This window comes from Ptychodera flava, chromosome 1, assembly GCF_041260155.1.
Source record: "Ptychodera flava strain L36383 chromosome 1, AS_Pfla_20210202, whole genome shotgun sequence".
Taxonomy (NCBI): Eukaryota; Metazoa; Hemichordata; class Enteropneusta; family Ptychoderidae; genus Ptychodera; species Ptychodera flava.
Genome location: NC_091928.1, coordinates 19365223 through 19386238, shown reverse-complemented (window position 1 = coordinate 19386238; position 21016 = coordinate 19365223). Strand labels below are relative to the sequence as shown.

Genomic DNA, 21016 nt, shown 5'->3' with positions numbered 1-21016 from the left:
CATTCTTGGCCTTCTGCTTGTGGGGTTTCATTTTGAAGCATATGGAGTAAATAGTTTTCACCAGCTCATTTTTGCGAAAATTTTATTTTTGCCAGTAGAAGCCATTTTGAATTTCAAGTGTAGGAAAATATCACGTAATTTGTTTTTCTAGTACCAAATTTTGCTCCGTGACCTCCGATTTTGATTCTTGATTTCGCAAGAGAATTTTTAGAGTTTTCTTGAGGAAAGATTGGGCAAAAATATAAGTCCTTGAATACTGAAGTGTGAACTACTTTAATCTTAAACTGGTTTTTTATCATATGGGGGAGAAATATTGCATATAACTTCTGCACATGTGACATGCATAATGCGTGAAGAAATATTTTGATTGTAAAATCTCTGTAAGTTTCTGTAAGTTTGATGACAAACAACACTTTTGACTTCATGTAATATTTGATGTTTTATTACCTCCATCGCTTTGCATTTTACATCATTCAGTTCGTGTGAACACATCTCAAAATCACTGCTTGTCACAAAATGTCCACTGGGGCTTGGGATACGCAACCTCGGCGGCCATTTTGAAAATTTCACGTAATCAAAAAACAACGGTATTTAATCATGATCCTGGTACTCTTGAACTCCATGACAAAAAACACATACAATATTAGAAGCCGAGACACAGATACTGATGATCTAGACATGCACTTATTATGCTATCGTATTAACACAGTCTCAATCAAAATGGATCTACACTGACCTATTAATTTTTTTCTTCTAAATTTTGGTGAAAAAGATGGCCCATTTTGGTAATAAAGTGACTAAAATATCAGCAAGTTATCAAAGAAACAATAAAAAGAAAATATTTTGTAGAGAAAGTAGTTCATTTGAGAGTATAACACAACTACAAACTATCTCAGAAGTTTCACACACGTTAACTAAGTCACCCAAAATCCCTGGTATGATACAAATAGAAATCTAAGGTTTCTCTCTAAACTAAGATTGGCCGTAACATGCATGGAATTATGGGTAAATCAGTCCCGCCTTGCGCACTGCGTCAAATCTGACTGGAGAAGTTAGGTCTCGTATCTGTCAGGAGATGTGAATTTCTGAAGAAAAAAAAACGAACAAAAATCTTGCGGTACAGCAAATGCAGATGACCTGAAGCACTTCTACCCCTAACTGTAATTCTGACTGGCTGACTAGGATTTTCAAACACTGACTGCAGTCTAATTGGCCCGCTGTCCACCAATCAGCATGCTTTGAGAACGACACAACATTAGTCATACGTTTTACTGTCATAATACTTCAAGTCACCTGATTTTTCTAGTTATAGTTGGCGGGTCGGCTCACAAATGGTACAATTTTTTCTCTATCACACACATTTTCCTTGTTTTCTACAAATGACCCAGAATACTTATAACAATACATAATTCATAGATTCAAGTCTACTTTACACATAACATTTATATATATTCTCATCACAGCCGGCAATGACATGCACATAATTTGTGAAGTTTATCTCATTGCTCTTCCTTGAAAGTATAACTAATATATTGCTTTCTCATCGTGCTGATTTGACTCTGTCACAATTTTACTATCAAACCGTACTGAACTCAAAACCAACAAAGCGAGGGTCACTGGCCATATTTGGTCCAACGTGATTTGGACACACCATTAATGTTGAACTGAACAAGCACATGAAATAGACTGCTCCAAGCTTTATGCCTACTGAGACATAGAAACAGCACCAGTCATCAGAAACACCACTATATTTAAAATTCATATTTGAAAAAAAAAACAAACAGTGGGTTTGACCCTTAACTATACTGAGCTGGCTGAGGTGACAAAGTGCAAACAAACACATAATTACAGAGGACAAAGGTCATCCACTGAAGCACTTCTAATTCTATTCATGCGGAACTTCTTCAAATCATGAATCAATGCTAATACACAAGACCACTTAACTACCAGCACTTGAAGAAACGAAGAGAGCTTCCACAAGAATGTGAAAGATTTGAATGTTAATCAGTACAGGACGTTTAAAACTGTTGACACTGCTGTAACTGAAAAATTCATCTACAGCCATCCATAGTTAGAAAAACATATTTTTTTGAATTCTCACAGATTTGACATATCTGCTGTTCCATTCTCGAAGTAATATGGTACCATGGCTGGAAATACACCAAATGCATGGCCTGCATTGAAATTATCATCAACCGGTAATTTTTTTCCAACACATGGCAAATGCAAATCACGACACCAATCTATCTACAAGTACCAGGGTAAATGCTCTGCATAATTAGCTGTCTGAGGGTGTAATATTAATTTGCATAAAAGCTCTGCGCAGTATCACACCTTGGTCGTTTTACAGAAAAAACGCTATAAAGAACTGAAGGGAAGGCAAAAATCAGGCTGAAAGTGAGTGGGACACCGGGGAGCAGAGTTCTCGATGTGAAATAAATGGCATGCTGTCTCTCAGTCCTGTTATGTGTGAAAGGTGAGGGCCATCTACCCTGTTGCAGCGAAAACAAACCAAACTGAACAGCTGCAAACTGAATGCAAACTTGTGATTGGCCAAGGGCAGTCACATGACTAATCTGCATAATTGGGCTAACGCAATTACAATGCATAAATACCTCTGAGTGACATGCCAGAGGTTACCCACAGTGCACCTGGTGAGTACCTCCAATACTGAACTTTGTGGGACTTGAAATTAGCATAGAAATGACAACAACAAGGATGGTTTAATGACAAAATAAAAAACAAATAAAATCAAAGCATATTCACCTTTCACCTTTCACCCATAATGGTATTGTCATGTTAATTAGCACTGCCATATTTGGAGAAAACTCGTGTAGTAACAGTGCAACTGTTACAGCAGAATATGACTATTGGCATGTACATTTTGAAATTTAAAAAATTATATACGCATATCTCATCTTGCTCGACTACAAAAAATGGCGGTGAATTCTAAAATAGCACAAAACTTACAATTCATATCTTGATAATAGAAGTCGGTTTTTGATATACATACAGGTCATAATAAGGAATTTACAAAATCAAGCATAGTATATGTGCCAAGTTAGACCAAATAGTTATGTCAGTACTATATAGTCAGGGTCTCTGCTGCCTACATGCCACTGTTCAATGGAACTCCATACGTACATCTTTATGAACTTAAATCTTGTGAACCAGGTACGGTCCGATTTGTATTTCTGGGTCAGCCTGTGTTCCAAACAAAGAAGCGTAATGGGAAATGCAGCATTACAAAATTTGTTAACGAAAGAATAGCTGCTTGTAAAATTTGTAGTTTTGTTGTGTTTTTGTTTTCTTTATTTTTTGCACAGATTAGCCTAGGATCCCAGTTACATTCAATCTAGTCTGTACATTCACCTGTACAGCTATAGTATAAACAACCACAGTCCCTCCCCCTTTTCACTTGAATAGATCAACCCAAACCCATCAAAACAATTGGATGATATTATACACCGTCACTGAAAGGATCCCTAGCTCTGTCCCACTGCACAGTGCTAAGATTCAGCGTGACTCCGTCTTATATACTACAGACACTGCAACACAGGCAACCTGGTCTATATTTTAGAATTTATCCATACTTGGAACATACGCTATCAGAGACATGACAAATGATTCCCACATAGGGGGAATACCAAGAATACACCTTGAATTCTTCCAGCATCTATTGTATTCAATATGTTTTATCCCCTCTTGACTTGCTTAGAACTGAGAACAGAGTAAATCACATAGTTTCTTTGAGACAGCCTCTCTGCTGGTCCTTAGTGTTAAACGGTACATCTGTATGAGAAACAAACAAGAAATCAGATTAATATTATCACTGAAAAATATCATTATGAAATGATACATTCTGATTGTCAAGGTGAATTTCCTACTTAAAGATGTATATCTGTCTGCCTGTCCACCAGCGTCTGTCTGTCTGCCTGTCTGTCTGTCTGTCTGTCTGTGTCTGTCAGTCTGTCAATCTATGTCTGTCAGTGTCTGTCTCTGTCAGTTTGTCTATCTATCAATCTGTCATTGTCAATCTGTCATTGTCTGTCTGTCTGTCTGTCTATCTGTCTGTCAGTCTATCTATCATTGTGTCTCTCAATCTGACTACAAATCTGTCAGTCTGTCTATCTGACTACCAATCTGTCATTTCTATCTGTCTGTCTCTCTACCATTGTGTCAGTCTCTCAATCTGAATGTATCTGTCAGTCTGTCTTTCAGTCTGTCAGTCTGTCTTGCATGCTGTCTGTTCAGACGCACTTTGGACAAGCTCTTAAACCCTGAATGAATTTACCTGTGCTTGTAGGTTTGGTTCAAGTCGCATAAGACATCCAACTTGCATTGATTTACAGTGAATGACGCCAGCACCAACATAGTTGTCAGGGTTGGGATCCACTCCTTCCAATAAACTCAATCCAAAGCCAAGAATCTGGTGATGATAGACAAAAGAATGAAACCACTAAAGGCAAGTTCAAGCAACAGTGTGACGACAAGCTAAATGAAAACTGAGGAATCAAACAACAATAAGGAAAAGCTTGAAAACGTACACAGGCAATTTTTAGAAGCAGTTTTCCCTTTCTTTTGTACAGATACTTATTGCACCCTTTCATCACCATGGTTTGACCCAAACCAATTGATATCAATGGAGGGTTTGGACCTGTTTACAGGGAATAGGGGTGAGCAGGTCATGTCAACAAAATTTGAAAGAAGTTAGTGGAGTTGCACTTGTTTGGAACAGGGATTGCATTGAAAACTGATCGATAAACTCCTCATCAAAGTCAGATTGATAAGAGAGGGAAAAGACTCCTTAACTCAATGAATATTGTGTCAGTGTCTCACACTGGGAGGTCAAGTAATCAGAAAGATTTCCAGTAAAATATGCTATGTTCTTCACACATGCATTTAGATCTTATATCATTATGAAGACGTACCTTTGTTTTGTTAACTTCCTTGTCGATAGCAAGTGTCGCTTTGAAAATCTTTTGAGCTTCCTGGCTGGGGCTGGTGTGACATGAAAAGAAAACAATACATGCTACTGATCAATCGAATACTGTGGATCAAAGAGTCTTTCATGAAATGGGATGATCTGAAATGAGGGGGTTTATCTTCTGACATCAGTTTACTAGAAGTTCAATTGGGCATGTGACTTTCAATGAAGTACACTGAGGTGGAATGCCCAGAGGCAATTTTTTAATCTCTTGTATTTAACAACACTTTTCTGGTTTTCTGTGTGTGAGGACTTGTTTGAAGATCCTGCAGCACATGAAGTTTGCACAATCTTTTTTATGTGAAAATAAGAAAACTTTTATATTAACCAGCAGTGTAATAATCACGTTATCAAGCTCATTTTTTTCAAAAAAAGACTCCTTTTCTGTACTGACTTACTTGCTGAGTTGCTTCCATCGCGCAAAGAAGTCTTGTGAATTCATTTCCGTCGGTTCAAAGAATTTGTTGATCATGACTGGCAATTTGAGTGTTATACTTTGTGGTATGCTGCAGTACCTGTGTGAAGGGGAGAAAAAAAATTACATCTTACGACATCTTGTCAGTCAGACAGTAAATACAAACACACAGCAGACAGAGAGAGAGAGAGAGAGAGAGAGAGAGAGAGAGAGAGAGAGAGAGAGAGAGAGAGAGCTCACCCAGTGAAGAGTGTTTCAAATATTGAATATTTTGGCATAAATTACACGATTTTGGATGCTCACACTTGGTAATAAAGTGATTAAGATTTCACCCGTGGCGATAACGCAAAAATAAAGTGGCCCTTGTGTTCCATATGCATAACAGCTTGCATAGATTCTGTTTATGATGATATCTCTCTCACGGTCTCACTGACTGAAGAATATTGGGGCTAATGTGCAGCATCTTGGAAGCTGTTATCCAATTGGTTGGCTTACCGTTCTTACCACTATAATAGAATAAAAATACTGTCAAGGACACTATGTGCTCACATTCGGTTTGAATTGGTCCATTCGAGAAATATTTAAACCAGGAAAAACAAGAATGACAACAGCAAATAAGGTCTCCAACTTAGGTACTGGAGGTCATCTTTAGGAACATGCATATCAACTTCTATAGCAATGGGAGCATTCTCGCAAGCCAGAGCAATTATTTCCGCTCCGCTGACCTACGCAAAAATCAAGCTCTGGCAGATTACGGTAGGAAACCACGGAAGTGTGAAGGGGGGTTAATTAATTATTCATGAGAATATGTCATCAGAGTTAGCCAATCACGAATCTGCTTTACAAAGTCATGTCGGGTCGTAAACCACAGACAAGGTCTACGTTGTCTGTGTGTACACGATCGAACTTGTAGGCTCTGAGATCCTCTGGTTTCGTTGCATAAATCCGACAGCTTTCAAAATTTTAATTTGAGAGTTTTTTCTGTCATGATCGAGAGGAGCGACAACACCATGTGAATACTATGGCTTCGGTATGGACACAAGAGACGTCGGCCAGCAGTGAACCCGCCAGGTCCCACTTCAACGTTGTTCCCGTGCGCGTATATACGTGTAGGGTGGAGGGACGGTGCGTGTACGTACCCGGCTGAACTGCAAACCCATGGAACAAACTAAACCTCTTGGTTTGATTCCGTTGTTAGCGTAACTTTTGTGATGAATTAATGAAACATAATCGGACTTGAACAACTGTGCAATTTGCCGAGGACTGTGATTTCGGCTGTAGAGTCGATCGGGAGCCCAGCGTGCATTTGTATTGCGGAGTAGATGCACTTGCTCGAATGAAAGGGCCCCAATATACCATTCATACGTTTCTAGCTCCATGTGTACCTACAACACGATAAGAAAGCTTTCAGTGTGAACCTAAATGATGTGAACCTAAATGAAGTGATAGATACATAAACGTTTATACATAACTTGTAGTAAAGGAAATTTATGATCAATAGTTTTGACCAACGGGTTTTACACAGCGGTGTTGTTCTATGCTTGGTCGGCAACTGCACACAGCGAGGCGTGGGGCCGCCGGCTGGTCAAGTTATGCGATACCCTTCGATATAACGCTCGTGAAACACGATGCTGCCTGGTTGCATACAGACTTGCCACCGCTGGTCCTCGTGTAAAGAAAACCGTCTTTTCCTTGTAAAATAATTGTCAATGACGTCTGTTTGGTGTTGATAGAGCGGTTGAGTCCAAAAATATTACACATTTACACGTTGCGCAGCGCATTCTTCATCGACAGTTAGCCTGGTTCGGAGGTGAGCACCAAGATGAGCCGAGTCATTTTGTATTGCTAATTACAATAATTTATGCGCGTTTATGAGACCTACTTTCTGATTGGCTCCGTTTAGCCAGCGCTGGAAACCAGCGATAGATCCGCGAATCTCTGCGTAATCAACCACGGTCTCTTGACGGGTAGCGCTAAGCTGTTGCCGTAAAGAGGCGCGTGGTTTACGACGATGCAATGGGAGAAGCAGATCCTAAATACATAAGCAAATGTCAACAACAAAAACAGAGAAGGCTTGATAAAAAGAAAAGGTGGGAGTGGGCAAAAAATGCACAAGGGATCTGGTAAAAAAGTAATGCTACATCATTGATCTTCTAAACCCCTCCTGCATATCAAATGTTCCACCCCTTGGTATTACATAAGACCAAATGACAGGAAGTACATTTACAACCTTGGAGATTTTTAATTAATGCCATGAGTGTTATCATTCTAATGTAAACAGCACTTAAGTTAGTTACAGATAGTGAAATGCCTTCCACTGTGGGTGGTGATTACAACATCTGGAATTATCCTGGATCCAAATTTCTCATCAGTTTTTGTATGTCTTACAAAGAAAAGTTGCAAAAATTGGTCCAAAATGAAAAAAATCACCTCAGCTTTGTTTTCTGGATCAAATTTTCCTACAAATTGGTATCAAATATGACAAAATTATGTTCACAGCCTTCAAAATTGTCTCACAACATATCCTGGGTTAGTATAGGTCATTTAAGGTCACAAACTGAGAAAAGTACCTAAAATATACAAATTTTGGGGTTTCCCAACACTTTGAGCAGAAAATTTATCTAATAACATCTTTCGGGACTTTATACCAAATTACAAAGCTATCAAACAAGTAATGTTGAGATGAAGTTTTCTTGACCAAAAATGACAATATTGTCTTATTTTTTATATTTCAGGACAATTTCCACATAATATCTAACTATTGTCATCTCTGTATGTCTGTGTACGAAATATGAAAGCTGTCTGTCCAGGGGTTTTAAAAAGGAAACACTGTCTAAGATTTTTTGACCAAAAATTGCACAAAAATAGTAATTTTCCCAATTTTGTCATAATTTCAACAAATTAGAAGAGTAACACCCTTGCAAAGAGTCAACCCAAATTTGAGAGCGATTGGGCCAGCGGTTACAGAGAAGAAGAATTTTTACTGAAAATGAGAAAAATCACAAAAAAATTCAGCAAAAATACAAAATTAAGGATATCTTCACAATATTCACAAAACTGTATAAGGTTGACCTAAGGTACTTGCACACAAATTTTCAAAGCAATCAAAAAAGCGGTTCTTGAGTTATTAATTCTTAACCATTTTCACATTTTGTAAGCTCATTTGCATAATTTTGGCAATGCAGACTTCATTTGAACAAAATCCCATCTATAGCCCAGGATGCATCCACACACCAAATACCAAGCTGAAACGTGCAGCGGTTTGCGTGTTTTTGATGTTGACGGACATACTGTACATACATACATACATACATACATACATACACACATACATACAGACGCCATCGACTTCAGCCTATACGATAAACTCACATTGGTAAAACCAAATGTGAGCTAATAAAAACAGACTCCCTAAGTTGCTGTGAATAGTGACAATCGACCAATAAGATATAACCTTCCAAGCACGCTGCACACCAGCAGGAATATTGCTTTTATATCAGCCAGACCGCAGTAATAAAAGCTTACAATTCTGAAATTTTATTTTGTGTTCGAACAACCGTACAAGTTTACAGATAGATGGTGGTCAAAATTAATATCTGTGTTGTTTTAAGAAGCCTGAATTCTGTCAGCTACACGTATGGCATATCTGTGATTCCACTGTAGAAGGGACAACAGCTTTGTATGGCATGTAAATTTGTATCTCTTTTGTCGCTAAACTATACCAATATATGGTGGAAAATAATGACAACATTGAGCGACAATAAAGAGCAAAAGGAGCTCCATCATTGAACTTCAAGACAATAACGAAGTAAAGGCAATATTTGCTCTCGAAAATTATATACAAAGGGACCATTTCACACAGAAAATGTCAAATGACAAGAGATCAAGAGAATTTTTGAGACATATATATATATACATACATACATACATACATACATACATAGAGACATATATATATATATACATACATACATACATACATACATAATTTAGACAGACAGACAGACAGACAATGGACATTTTTTCTAGCCTAAACGAATACCATCTATATTGCCATATATACACATGACATATGGGAGCTAGATACATACGTGAAATCCAGGGACAGAATTGGCGGTTCATCAAACGTCATGCTGCATTCTACGTTGATCATTTGTTGGACCTGTGCTCCAGCTTCGACTGTGGCGTCCACTGCTTTAGTTTGCACTCCCAGTTGTAAGCTCAGGTTAAGGATAAAAACATTATTGTGGACAGTGATACACTGAGAGACAGAGAATGAAATTCTTTTGAAACCAATGATAAAATGCTATGTTGTCACAAGGAGACACATTGATATGACTTTGAAGGTACTCAGATAACAAACTTTCTTGGATGACAAGTTTATTTTTGAGCTCCAAAATACCATTGTCTAGGTACCACCTTCATGATATATCATTGTTACATGTTTACCTATCATTTCTACAATATTATTGTCGATTATTTCATGATTCTCATAAATCCTGGATGGCCTTATCAATTTTTACAGGACTTTCCAGCATTCAGTTTCATTTTCAAGGACTCTGCCTAGACTTTCCACGAGACTTTTCAAGTTCAAGGACTTTCCAGGAGTGGAATGACCCTGTAGTACACTATGGAGATCGAGAGTGTAAGAAAGGAAAAGTCCCACTGATGAATATGGAAAGTTATGCAAATCACTGCACAGAGACAGATATCAAAACAGGAGAGAATACGACGGAATGTTGGCTGATTTTAAAGGATATCAGTTCCTTGTGCCAGCACTGAGGGCATAAAATTGATAAACTGGTAACTTGTTTTATTGCCATAAAATAAACCCACTCTTCCGAGAGACTGCCTGAACTCCGATTTGACTCCAATCTGAAGAAGTTCATTCTCAAACAATACTCCATTGTTTTTTATGATAAATCTGAAATGAGACAAAGAAGAGACGTTAGTCTTGAGGAGGTGGTGAAGATTATTAGACACAACATTTCTCCTTGAAGTGGTGGTTGAAGACACAGAAACTCATTCTCTCATCCACATTTGATTTACCAGCCTGTGTAGTGTCACACTTGCAATAAACGGAAAGTTTGAAAATTGCCAGCAAAAAAACATCTTTCACATATCTAATGAACTTCACATCACCTATTAAAGTTTTCATCGTTGCTCGCTAAGTCGTCCAATGGCGACGTGTTTCGCATGGCTGCCGCAGGAGCGGCGGTTTCGAACACATCCACCAGGAAGCCACCTGCAGACGGCGCAGCTGGTGCTGGCGCGGCGGCTGGCGCTGTTGGTTCTATTCCCAGTAAGTCTGCTGATGCTGCCTGTGGTTGGGGCGGCGCTGCACTCTGTATTAGTTAAATTGAAAATATTCCCGTTAAGGTTTTCTGTTTTCATTAATACTGGTATATATATATATACATTCAAAACATGTCAGTTATTTGTATTCATATACAATGAACAACTTAAATATCTTTGATCTGCAGAAGGTGTGTGTTAAGAAACACTTGAAGTCAATCATTGAACCGATAAAAACAAAGGATTGGATAGGATAATGTATGAGGGCGCTGCACATGCTACTTTGTGCTTTCTCTATCTTCAGGATTGCTACCTTTAGGCCTGAAATGCTGTGAAGGACCACAACATCTTTGTAGCATTTCCAGGAAACAATTTATTCCAAAACTTTTGAAGAATTGAAAAAATGTCAAACAAAAACAAGAAAACTACCAGATGTAATTTCAAAAGGACAGGCCCCAATTGTAGTGAGACTGTATGCTTACGTACAATGATCCTCAGCAGTGTGTATACATCTATCAACACTGGTGAACTAACACTGAGCCCACATGATGTCATAGGTCACTGTGAGGGTCAAAGGTCAAAGGGCACTTACCAATTCTGGTGCCATGAGGTTTGACACAGTCACCGGGGCATCACTGCTACTCTCCCCTGTGGTAGCTATGGCAACACCGCGAGCTCTGCCCTCTTTCTCTTCAGTCTCAGTGCCAGCGATTGTTCCTTTCTTCTTTTTGAGTTTGGCCAGTATCGATGACTCCCTCTCTGGGAATGGCGGCATCTCCTCTAGCACAGTTGCCTGAAAAAACACACAACTCCCATTGTTTGACTCTGAAAACTTTTCCATCTTCCAGACATTTTTGATTCCTTTTAATATTTCTAATAGATGTGTAAGTATACTTACGCTAGAATTGCTCTCTTTGGATTAGTCAGTTATGTATCTTTACAATTCTCTTCTTCATGTATTTTTTTATGTAAAATTCTGTAACTTGGCTCTGTAATATGTAATGATTTTTTCCCTGATTTTTTTCTTTTTCTATTGTTTGTATGCATGTTAGCGAAGGACAGCTTGCCCAGAATTTTCAAAAGGTGAATTAAAAACATGTATGGAGGCAGACTGGATTAGTTGCTGGACAATTATTTTTCTGTACTCCTGTTCCCTTTTCATGTACTTCAAAAATAAAGTCCAAATAATATTAACCTTTTCGGTACAAGTATTTCATTTGTGACATACATCGTCTAGGTAAATTGGTAAAATTACAGAGTTTACATTTGTCTTGGCGAGACAAATCAGTGACAGTCATGTCTTTGTATAGTTTTGTGGCTGTCAAGAGTTGTTAAAACTGTCCAATAGGGTATATGGTACATTTCAAATCTGTCGTACTAATATGTGATTTTGGACCAGTCACTTTTACAACATACAACAAACTTGACAAGACACGGGTTTGAGAGGCTAGCAGGTCTGGGTAAAGACATGTGACTACATTGGTGAAAATTTTACATTCAATAATTTTCTGAAGGTGAATATTATCATGTATTTTATATCATATCCAAACTACACACATACCCTGAGTAAAGTGTGGAAATGATGGGTATCAGTGTAAGCACATCTAATTCAAATCCCTGAGGTAGACAGGCAACAGTACACTGAACCACACTCCCATTCCACAGACTCAAAGTACAGCATGCATTATGAAACTCTGTTAGCTTATAGCTTGTAGTGTTTATATTACAGCTTTGTTTATTGCTTTGATTATTGCTGATATAATGTATTTGATTATCCGGTATTTAGGCCCAACATTTTCTACATCAACAAATTCACTTGCATTGCTAAAACTATAAAACATTAGCTATAATGTACCCCCTCCCAGTCTATAATGTACTTGGCTTTGTCTTGTACATTATGGCCCGGGAGGGGGTACACTATTAAAGAAATAACGGGCGACGCGCTGACCATTAACGTTCATTTGTGGGCAAGGGCGAGAGGAAAGCAAAAAATTCACGCTTGCCGAGCCCGTTAATTTGGCTTTCCTCGAGCCCGCAACCACAAATAAACGTTAATGGTCATAGCGGAGTCTGTTATTCCATTATATTATCAGTGAACCCAAGAAAACCGTCAAAATTTCTGAAAATTTCAGGAGTGAATGACAACTTGGCCCCAGAAACTGAGCAATACGAGACACACTGTCGCGCGCGCTGTAAAAAATTGGCAAATCCGGAGATGTTTTCAGAAAAAGGTATCTCAACTTGACCTACAAGTGCTCCATTTTATTTTGTGATTGATTATGATTTACGTTTGAGGTGTAGAGTTACGATACTTTGAGTTGTTAATCTTATTATTCATATTCACGGGCATGTAAACAAACCATTACTGTGTATTTGTGGTCAGTCACGTGGTTCAGCTCGACCAATCAAAATGCGACAGGCAGGGCATGGTAATATAATGCTTAATTGTTGCCTCAGAATGATGTTTACTATATCTAAATTCACTGGCCTAGTATAAAATAATAGCAATAATATACCCCCTCCTGGCACATAATAGACTCAAGCAAACTTTGCACTTCATAATGTACGAGGCTTCACCTCGTACACTATGTCGTGCAAGCTTGCATTTGTTCATTATGGGCCGGGAGGGGTAAATTATTGCTAGGGTATATTTCTGACATAAAGTATTAAAATGGAAACTGTCTGTAAAACTCACCAAGACATCAGCTGATGCCAGAGAACTCAACTGTAAGTACTCTACCGCCCTCTGTTGTAACTCAGCGTCAGCATTTCGGAGTTGATTATCGCTACGCAGTACCTACAAACAACATAACAAAAATTCAATGTTATGTAAATGTCCTGTTCTAAGACTTGGATTTCACAATCCTTTGGAAATGGTTGAAATTACATTATCACAAACAGTATGAAGTGACAAAAATTAAAACTGATTTTTACCAGGTTGACTTTTGTTTTACATCTGTGTTCCACTGGTGACATTTCAAGAACTGTAACAGGATCAAGTTAATGACGACTGGCAACAGTGAGTGTTGTTGCAATTTTTCAAAGATAAAATCTGTATGCAGTCTATTGGTGATTACTGAATAGAAAGCTTATCAGATCATATCAAACAGAACTTGTGAAAGAAATTTGGATTCTATGTTCATCGAGCACTGGGCACAATCTCAATTCAACTCCATCTGTTCACCCCCAATACCAAATAAACAGATCCACAGATCACCATCGATCACAAAGGGTTTGGGTCAAACCATAGTGATAAAAGGGTGAACCTTGCAACAGTGAACAGCAACTCCTTCAGTAGAACAGTGATTTCATCAAGGTTTTGGAAGAACATCAACAGTGTGGGGACTCGGGTACCATTTCTCTTGTCCCTACCAGGATTGTATTCATTTAACAGAGGGAACCTACGTAACATGGCTGGGGAACCCTGATAAAATTCATCACGGAATTGGCCTTAAAAACCACTGCAGAAACAGAATAACTCTTTGAGTGCTGTAATTTTTCCCACCAAATTTTCAGCACAACATTTTACCAATTGTTATAAATTTTTCTGTAATTTTTTGATAATTTTGGATCAAATGGACATCACATTTCATTGGCTACAGTTTTTCACCAAAGTTTTGGCAAAAATCTGAAAAAATTTGACTGGGGCACATTTTGTAAAGGTGACAAAAATTGACTTTGGTGCTCAAAGGGTTCACTAACTGTACACTATGATTACTCAATCAAAGTCTGCATTTCAGCTACATCTGCCACAGATAATATGGGATTTATAGTGTCAATAAATTATCATTACCATTTTTCTGATGGTTGTGGGACATATCTAGTTCATAATGTATATTGAAGGCTGCTTATGCCAGAAAGACCAAATGCAAGTTCATGAGCAAATATAGAATGAATGTATTGCACGCATGCATGAAGTGATTTTTATGGATATCAATAAGGTGGGCAGTTGATCTGTCAGCCAAGCAAACAAAACACTTTGACTCACAGACACCAACTTATCAATGCTGACTTACCTCTTGTATGACGGCTTTCATTTCTGGGAATAAATTGATGAATTTGATGTAGGATGATAGAAGCAGTCCCCGCGTTGTGATGCTACACAGATGGAACTTAGAATGCAGCAAATCAAACTGTATTTGAGGACTGAAAGATAAACATAAAATACTGGTGGTTTACTTTCTGAAAACATTTTTTTTTTGGCAATCAACGTGATAGAGACTGGTCGATATTGTAATCTTATCATGATTTTACAATTGCAACATAGCTGAACTAATCGCAGAAAACAAGCAAGGTAATTTTTAAGCGAGAACATTGCCGGGAAACATCAATATCACTTTGAACTTCAACATCACTCTTTTGACATTTTTCCACACTTTAAACTTCATCTTCACTACAATTTTCCAGCCCTCTGAGCATTAGTTCATGGACCAAAAAAGTTACATTCAGGAGTGAGTGGCTTGCATAAAAAGTTTACCTCACAGGTCTGTTGAATGACAGAGGAGTTCAGCTCACCTGGATCGTGGGTCACCAGCTATGAGATTGCCAAACTCTCCCATGATATACCCACCGACTTTTACCATGTTTTCATGACAAGCTGGAGCCTGCAAAGCCTGCAACACACACAATATCAAATCAATAGATGAGCAAGTGGCCAAGGTCAATATCTGTGACATTCACTGGATACGACATCTTCCAAAGCTTTCACCCGTGTGGTATATCTTGGTCATTGACACTATTGAAACAGTTAGGACTGTACCTAAATTTAGGGGTCAAAGGTTAAGTAGCATGATAGGTCAACATCATAGGTAGCACATCAGCATTTCATCACAGAACCTTGAGGGAAACTTTTTTTCAATTTTTTCCATAGATTTGGTATCGGTCAGTACGTCTCGTAGGTACTACATAGTATACATGCCATAAATATATCTACCTGTAAATAGTATTGCATAAAATCTATGCCATACCAGGTCTGGTAAATTTTGAAGCAAAGGTGGATATAGTGTTTCATATTTGTCATACAATACTATTTTTAGCGCACAGAGTAATATAAAACCTAAATTGAAGTGATTTGACTTTCTTTCATTGTGTAGGAATAAGCTGGAACCTGGCAAAACAACAGGCCAATATTTAACACATATACAAAATGGCATGGGTCAATATTGCGTGATATTGACCTACCTCAAAGACTGTCTTTGCAGCATAACCCTGGACATCATCCCTGTTTATTACAATCTGAATAACACGATACCAGACCTGTAAACATCATGAAAATTACAGTCAGTCACATCCAATTGCAGAATAAGAAATTATTAACTTTCCATCTAATTAATATTGATGTTTTGCATGCTATGATTACATCCACCTGGTCATAACATACCATATGCAAATAAGTACAACATACAAATTATGATTTTTATGCTAATTGAGTTCAAAGTTCAATGATAAGTTCAACAGCAAGGACAAGATTTGTAAAACATAACAAGTGATCTGCAGATAAATGTTCCGATACAAATTTGAAATTTCATTTAAAAACAGACATTTTCGTAATGTCACAGAAAATACCATCAAATGTGTAAATTTAGAAATAATATCTGCTTACCTCCTCGCTGACGTAGTCTCCAGCGATGCGGATTAAATTCAGTATTGTGTCTACATACCATGTGTAATCTGAGGCGTATCTCTCAGCTAATATTGCTACTTTTAATACCTACGAAGAAAATATAGAACAGTTATTCCTGTTCATTATCGGTTCACTGTTGACATTCAGTATTGACTGACTGATCATTGCTATGAAATAATGTCTCCAGCCTTTACAATGGTAATGTCCTATGTTAAAGTTGACAGTTGAATTTCAGACCAGACCAGACTAGAATTCATTCGTTAACCGTATTTAAGCAATAATGCACCCCCTCCCGGCTCATATATGTGTCAAACCCAGTATCGTCTAGGAGTTTGCAAACGTACTGAGTTCTGTTTCACCTATACGGCAACGAAGCGAACCATGTTGTAAACAAACGAACTAGTACAACCAGCGTATCGGACGGGGACTGCATGCTGAGCGCCAGCCAGACAGACGGCAAGTGCGTGCGTGAGGACTCAAAAAATGTAATAAATCGTACAGTAAGACATTATTATCAATATTGTGAACCATTGTCAAGATTTATAGTTTTGTGTATTACATGGTTTATCCGATATTTCCCCTCCTTTTAAATGCGCAGTCCTATTTTCGTTTTCCAAAAAAAAAAACTTGCTCGCTGTGGGGCCGCAATGCTGAATAATGGAATACATTATCAGTAATAATGTATGGATATGACGTCACAAAATTCACTGGTATTGACAAAGCTATAATATAATGTTGCATAATGTAAATTGGTGACTTCAATATTTTGTATTTCAACATCATTTTAATGGAGATGAATGAAAGCATGATTTTCAAAATGTAAATAAACATAATGACAGCATTCCGAAAATTGTATCTGTATATTGCACATTGCTTCACTTTCAACGACAAAATTCACTTTCCAAGTCACAATGTTCCACCATGTACCCCATTCAAAATGACCATGCTCTTTCCTGCAAATTCATGTTATATTCTGAGCAAGATGTGACAATCTCCAACAAACGACAGTAGCATTAGGCAGACTTCAAGGACAACATTTTATACAGCATAGGTTATCAGAGAAACTCTACTTCTTTGCTGGTTGACAAAGTGACAACAGCTCTGCAGGCACTATCTCCCCGTTTCACCATAGAATTTATTCCGAGACGTCAGTAACCGTAACATTTGATGATTTTTTCACTGTATTGGTTTTAAGTAAGGACATGCTTCATGGACAGATATTGTGTGCTCAAATTTTTACAATTCTTTTCCGATCTACAGCATGTGGGGGCTCATTGCAGAAAGAAAAAATTTCATCTTAGTTTTTCGAAAATCAAAAATTTTCTTTTCCCCCAAATAATTTACACAGGGATGGTGGCCATTTTGAATTTTAAATGCCTGTAAATCATAGGTACTTTAGTTTCTCTAATACCAAACTTTGCAAAGTGACCCCTGATTTTTATTCTCGATTTAGTAAGAGAATGGTTGAAAGTGTCAGTGAGGAAAGTTTCAGCAAAAGTTCAAGTCTTTCACTTCTGAGGCACATACTACCTAGTACAGTTTCTTGTTCTATTCATCAAAGTATGCTGAGATACACAGTTTGAGCTTGTCAATTCATTGATATTGTTGGAAAGTGAACTCTGGTCTGTGTTAGAATACAAATGTCAACAATAACAGAGACTGTGTTGACAAGCTAAATGGTATGTATTTCAACATATTTGGTTTTGGGGAGTAGAACAAGAATTAGCAACTGACATACAAAATCAAAAATAGTTCCAAAAAATCCTGGAAAGTCATATCTACTGGACCTTTCAGTTTTCCACGGATAAAGCAAAATCATATTTTTGATACAGCTGCACTGGGATATTGAGTAAAGCTCTTCATTGTGTACATGTAATCTTCTTAAACTATTCTCCCGGTCCACGACTTACCATTTCTTCCCTAATGGAATAGTCTGCCGTCTCCAGATAGGATAACATTTCTGACACAATTTCCTCCACGTTGCCTTTGTCGCACATCGCATACAGTAAATCAACCGCTCGCTGACGTACACTCACGTCACGCTCAGTCTGCAGGCAAGATCAGTGATAGACAATAAACCAACGGAAAACTGGCATGCTTACTTCAAAAGCGTGGGTGGCATACTCTCTTGAAAACGGGATTTAGGATTAATAAATGTTTAATGGGGATAATAAAACTATTACGATCAGTTAATTAAGCATACGGAATGTATACAGTACCTTACGGCACAATGAAAACACAACACTGTGGATCAAATATCATATTTGTAAAACAGGCCAGGGTATAAGATACATACAAAATAAGAGGGATGTAGAAAATTTGGTTACAAGCTGTGTGTGAGCACATTAGGTGGTTGGAAAGGCTATTTTTGCACCAATTCTTTTCTCAGAGTTAATGTCAAGTTTCAAGTGTTAGAATCAAGATATTTAGTTCAAATTTTCAGGATAACTCCCTTAGTTAATATTTTCTCCAAAGAATATAAAAATTGTATATTTGCAGCCATGATTTTGAAATATGACACCAGTAAATATTAAAATTTAATTTTTCATATTTTTTTTACATATTTAATTTAATAATAATTGGATAGTATTAATATTACCAAATTAGTTATAAATATGTTGACACTATTTATTGTAAGATTTGTACGGCAGGATTTGTAAATAAAATTTGTTTTTATGATTTTACATGGGTTTATATATCAAAAAATTATTAAAAATTCTTTCAAATTTCAAAATGTTATTTTTCAAAAAGTACTTCAAATACAGGAAAATTGTGCCGTACAAATCTTATCTGTAACCTTGTTAATAGGCTGTAAAAATTCCATGTCCATATCTCATTTCAAAGTTGGATTAAATTGGTATACAATTATGTAGGAAAACTGTTATTCTGTCAAAATGTTGAAAACAAGCCATATTTGCACCCTTCTTTTGAAGTCATAGAGCAGTTTGTTTTTTGTTAATCTCAATTTTGACACCTCTTTGACACTCAAAGAATCTAAAAATGCATTTACAATAGCAGTCACTCACTCTGAATGCCAGCACCACCTTGTCAAACTTTCCTGAAAAACAGCAAATAATGACTCTCCCTTTTCAAACATTTTATTAAAAGCTAGGGGACCTCTACCATAGTTAATACACTAAGGACTCCCCAACTTCTTCTTATTTGGTCACTTTTTCAGAAGTTTTAACAGGCTATAACTCTGCAATGCCTTTGTGCCCAAATGTCTAGTTTTTTTTTATTCCACAGAGAATGTTGACTACTTTTATATTTTAATAGTTTTGTTGAAATTTATAACTGACGCTCTAGCCTTTCCAACCACCTTAACTCGGTGTAAAATGTCCTGAACTTTTACTAAACTAATATTTTTCACAGCTGGCAAATTTAGCTGACAGTCAGTTGTTTTTTGCCGGCTATTTTCTATAATACCTGAATACAAATTAACAGTGACTATGAATGTGCGCATATAGCAATATTCACAGGAAATCAAACTCGTAGATGTGAATACTTATTACTGCAAATAGTTTCACTACTGGAAATAAGCTGGATATGGTACATATACCAGTTCAAATGGGTGAAGAAAATCATGGCACTGCCCTGCTTTCAGAGACACCAAAAGCCCTCTCACTGCCAAATCTATCAATACAATCCAGTCATCACCATCCTATACTGAAATTGACAGGGTTTGTGTAAATGACAGATAGGGGAAGGGAGAGAGAAAGAGAGAGAGAGAGAGAGAGAGAGAGAGAGAGAGAGAGAGAGAGAGAGAGAGAGAGAGAGAGAGAGAGAGACAGAGACAGACAGACAGATGGACAGACAGACAGAGATAGATAGGGAAGGAAGAGAAAGAGGGAAAGATGGGAGAGAGAGGGGGAGGGATGGGGGAGAGAGAGAGAAAGAGAGAGGGAGGGAGAGAGGGGGAAGTGGACAGGAGAGTAAAAGAGTGGAAGGAGGGAGACTGGGACAGAGAAGGAAACTACACGACACAACCAGACACACTGATAGAGAGAGGCGGGAGAAGGGAAAGGGGAGCAGGTATTCATATTTGACATAAATCCCTGGACAGACAGCCCTACCTTGAGTGCAGTAATCACAGTCTCTTGGTGTTTCTTCACTGCTTCCCTTGAAAACTCTGACGACGCTAACAGACACATACTTTCTAATGCCAGGTACCTGAAATGCAAGGGTACAAAATCACAAATGAGTTGCAGCTCAGAACAGCTCATTCTGACACCAAATTCACATACATTACAAATTAGATATCTTGATGTCACAGTGTTACAGACACACAAATGGATGTCACATTTCACATAAACCAATGTCACACTCAACGCCTTGAAGTCACACAATTCCAGACATGCCCATGACATCCAACCATGACATCACACATGGATACCTGACACTTACCTTAGGTTCGTCTCTCTGTGTTGTAGGAACTGGCCAAGCTGATTGCATGCCCGTACCAACAGATTTGGCTCACTGAAATCAGAAAGATATGACAAAACTATATCAGTCCTACATTGTCAGAAAGTAGATTAGTGAAATCATTTACGAAGTTCTACGGTAGATACGGAGATGTTGTATCAAAATATGACCTGTCTGTTACTCAAATGATGAGTGACAGCATACCAAATTTTGACTCACAAAAGTAATTTGGTGAATTCACCAAATAACAATGGATTTGTCGCTTTGGGTCAAT

General features: G+C 37.8%; 1 protein-coding gene across 1 annotated transcript in view; it reads right to left on the bottom strand.

Annotated features, from left to right (window-relative positions):
* Window positions 1-420: 420 nt before the first annotated feature.
* The window catches only part of LOC139132186 (AP-2 complex subunit alpha-2-like), a 72404-nt gene continuing 51808 nt past the window's right edge, over window positions 421-21016 (bottom strand). The window contains exons 10-25 of the mRNA XM_070698579.1: window positions 20725-20796; window positions 20394-20490; window positions 18231-18368; window positions 16300-16407; window positions 15879-15953; window positions 15213-15310; window positions 14714-14843; window positions 13393-13494; window positions 11290-11490; window positions 10545-10747; window positions 10163-10326; window positions 9494-9617; window positions 5386-5502; window positions 4932-5001; window positions 4295-4429; window positions 421-3792 (exon numbers count right to left, since the gene is read on the bottom strand). Of these exons, the coding sequence (XP_070554680.1) occupies window positions 3715-3792; window positions 4295-4429; window positions 4932-5001; window positions 5386-5502; window positions 9494-9617; window positions 10163-10326; window positions 10545-10747; window positions 11290-11490; window positions 13393-13494; window positions 14714-14843; window positions 15213-15310; window positions 15879-15953; window positions 16300-16407; window positions 18231-18368; window positions 20394-20490; window positions 20725-20796 (1912 nt within the window). The 3' untranslated portion in view covers window positions 421-3714. The remainder of the gene's footprint in view (window positions 3793-4294; window positions 4430-4931; window positions 5002-5385; window positions 5503-9493; window positions 9618-10162; window positions 10327-10544; window positions 10748-11289; window positions 11491-13392; window positions 13495-14713; window positions 14844-15212; window positions 15311-15878; window positions 15954-16299; window positions 16408-18230; window positions 18369-20393; window positions 20491-20724; window positions 20797-21016) is intronic.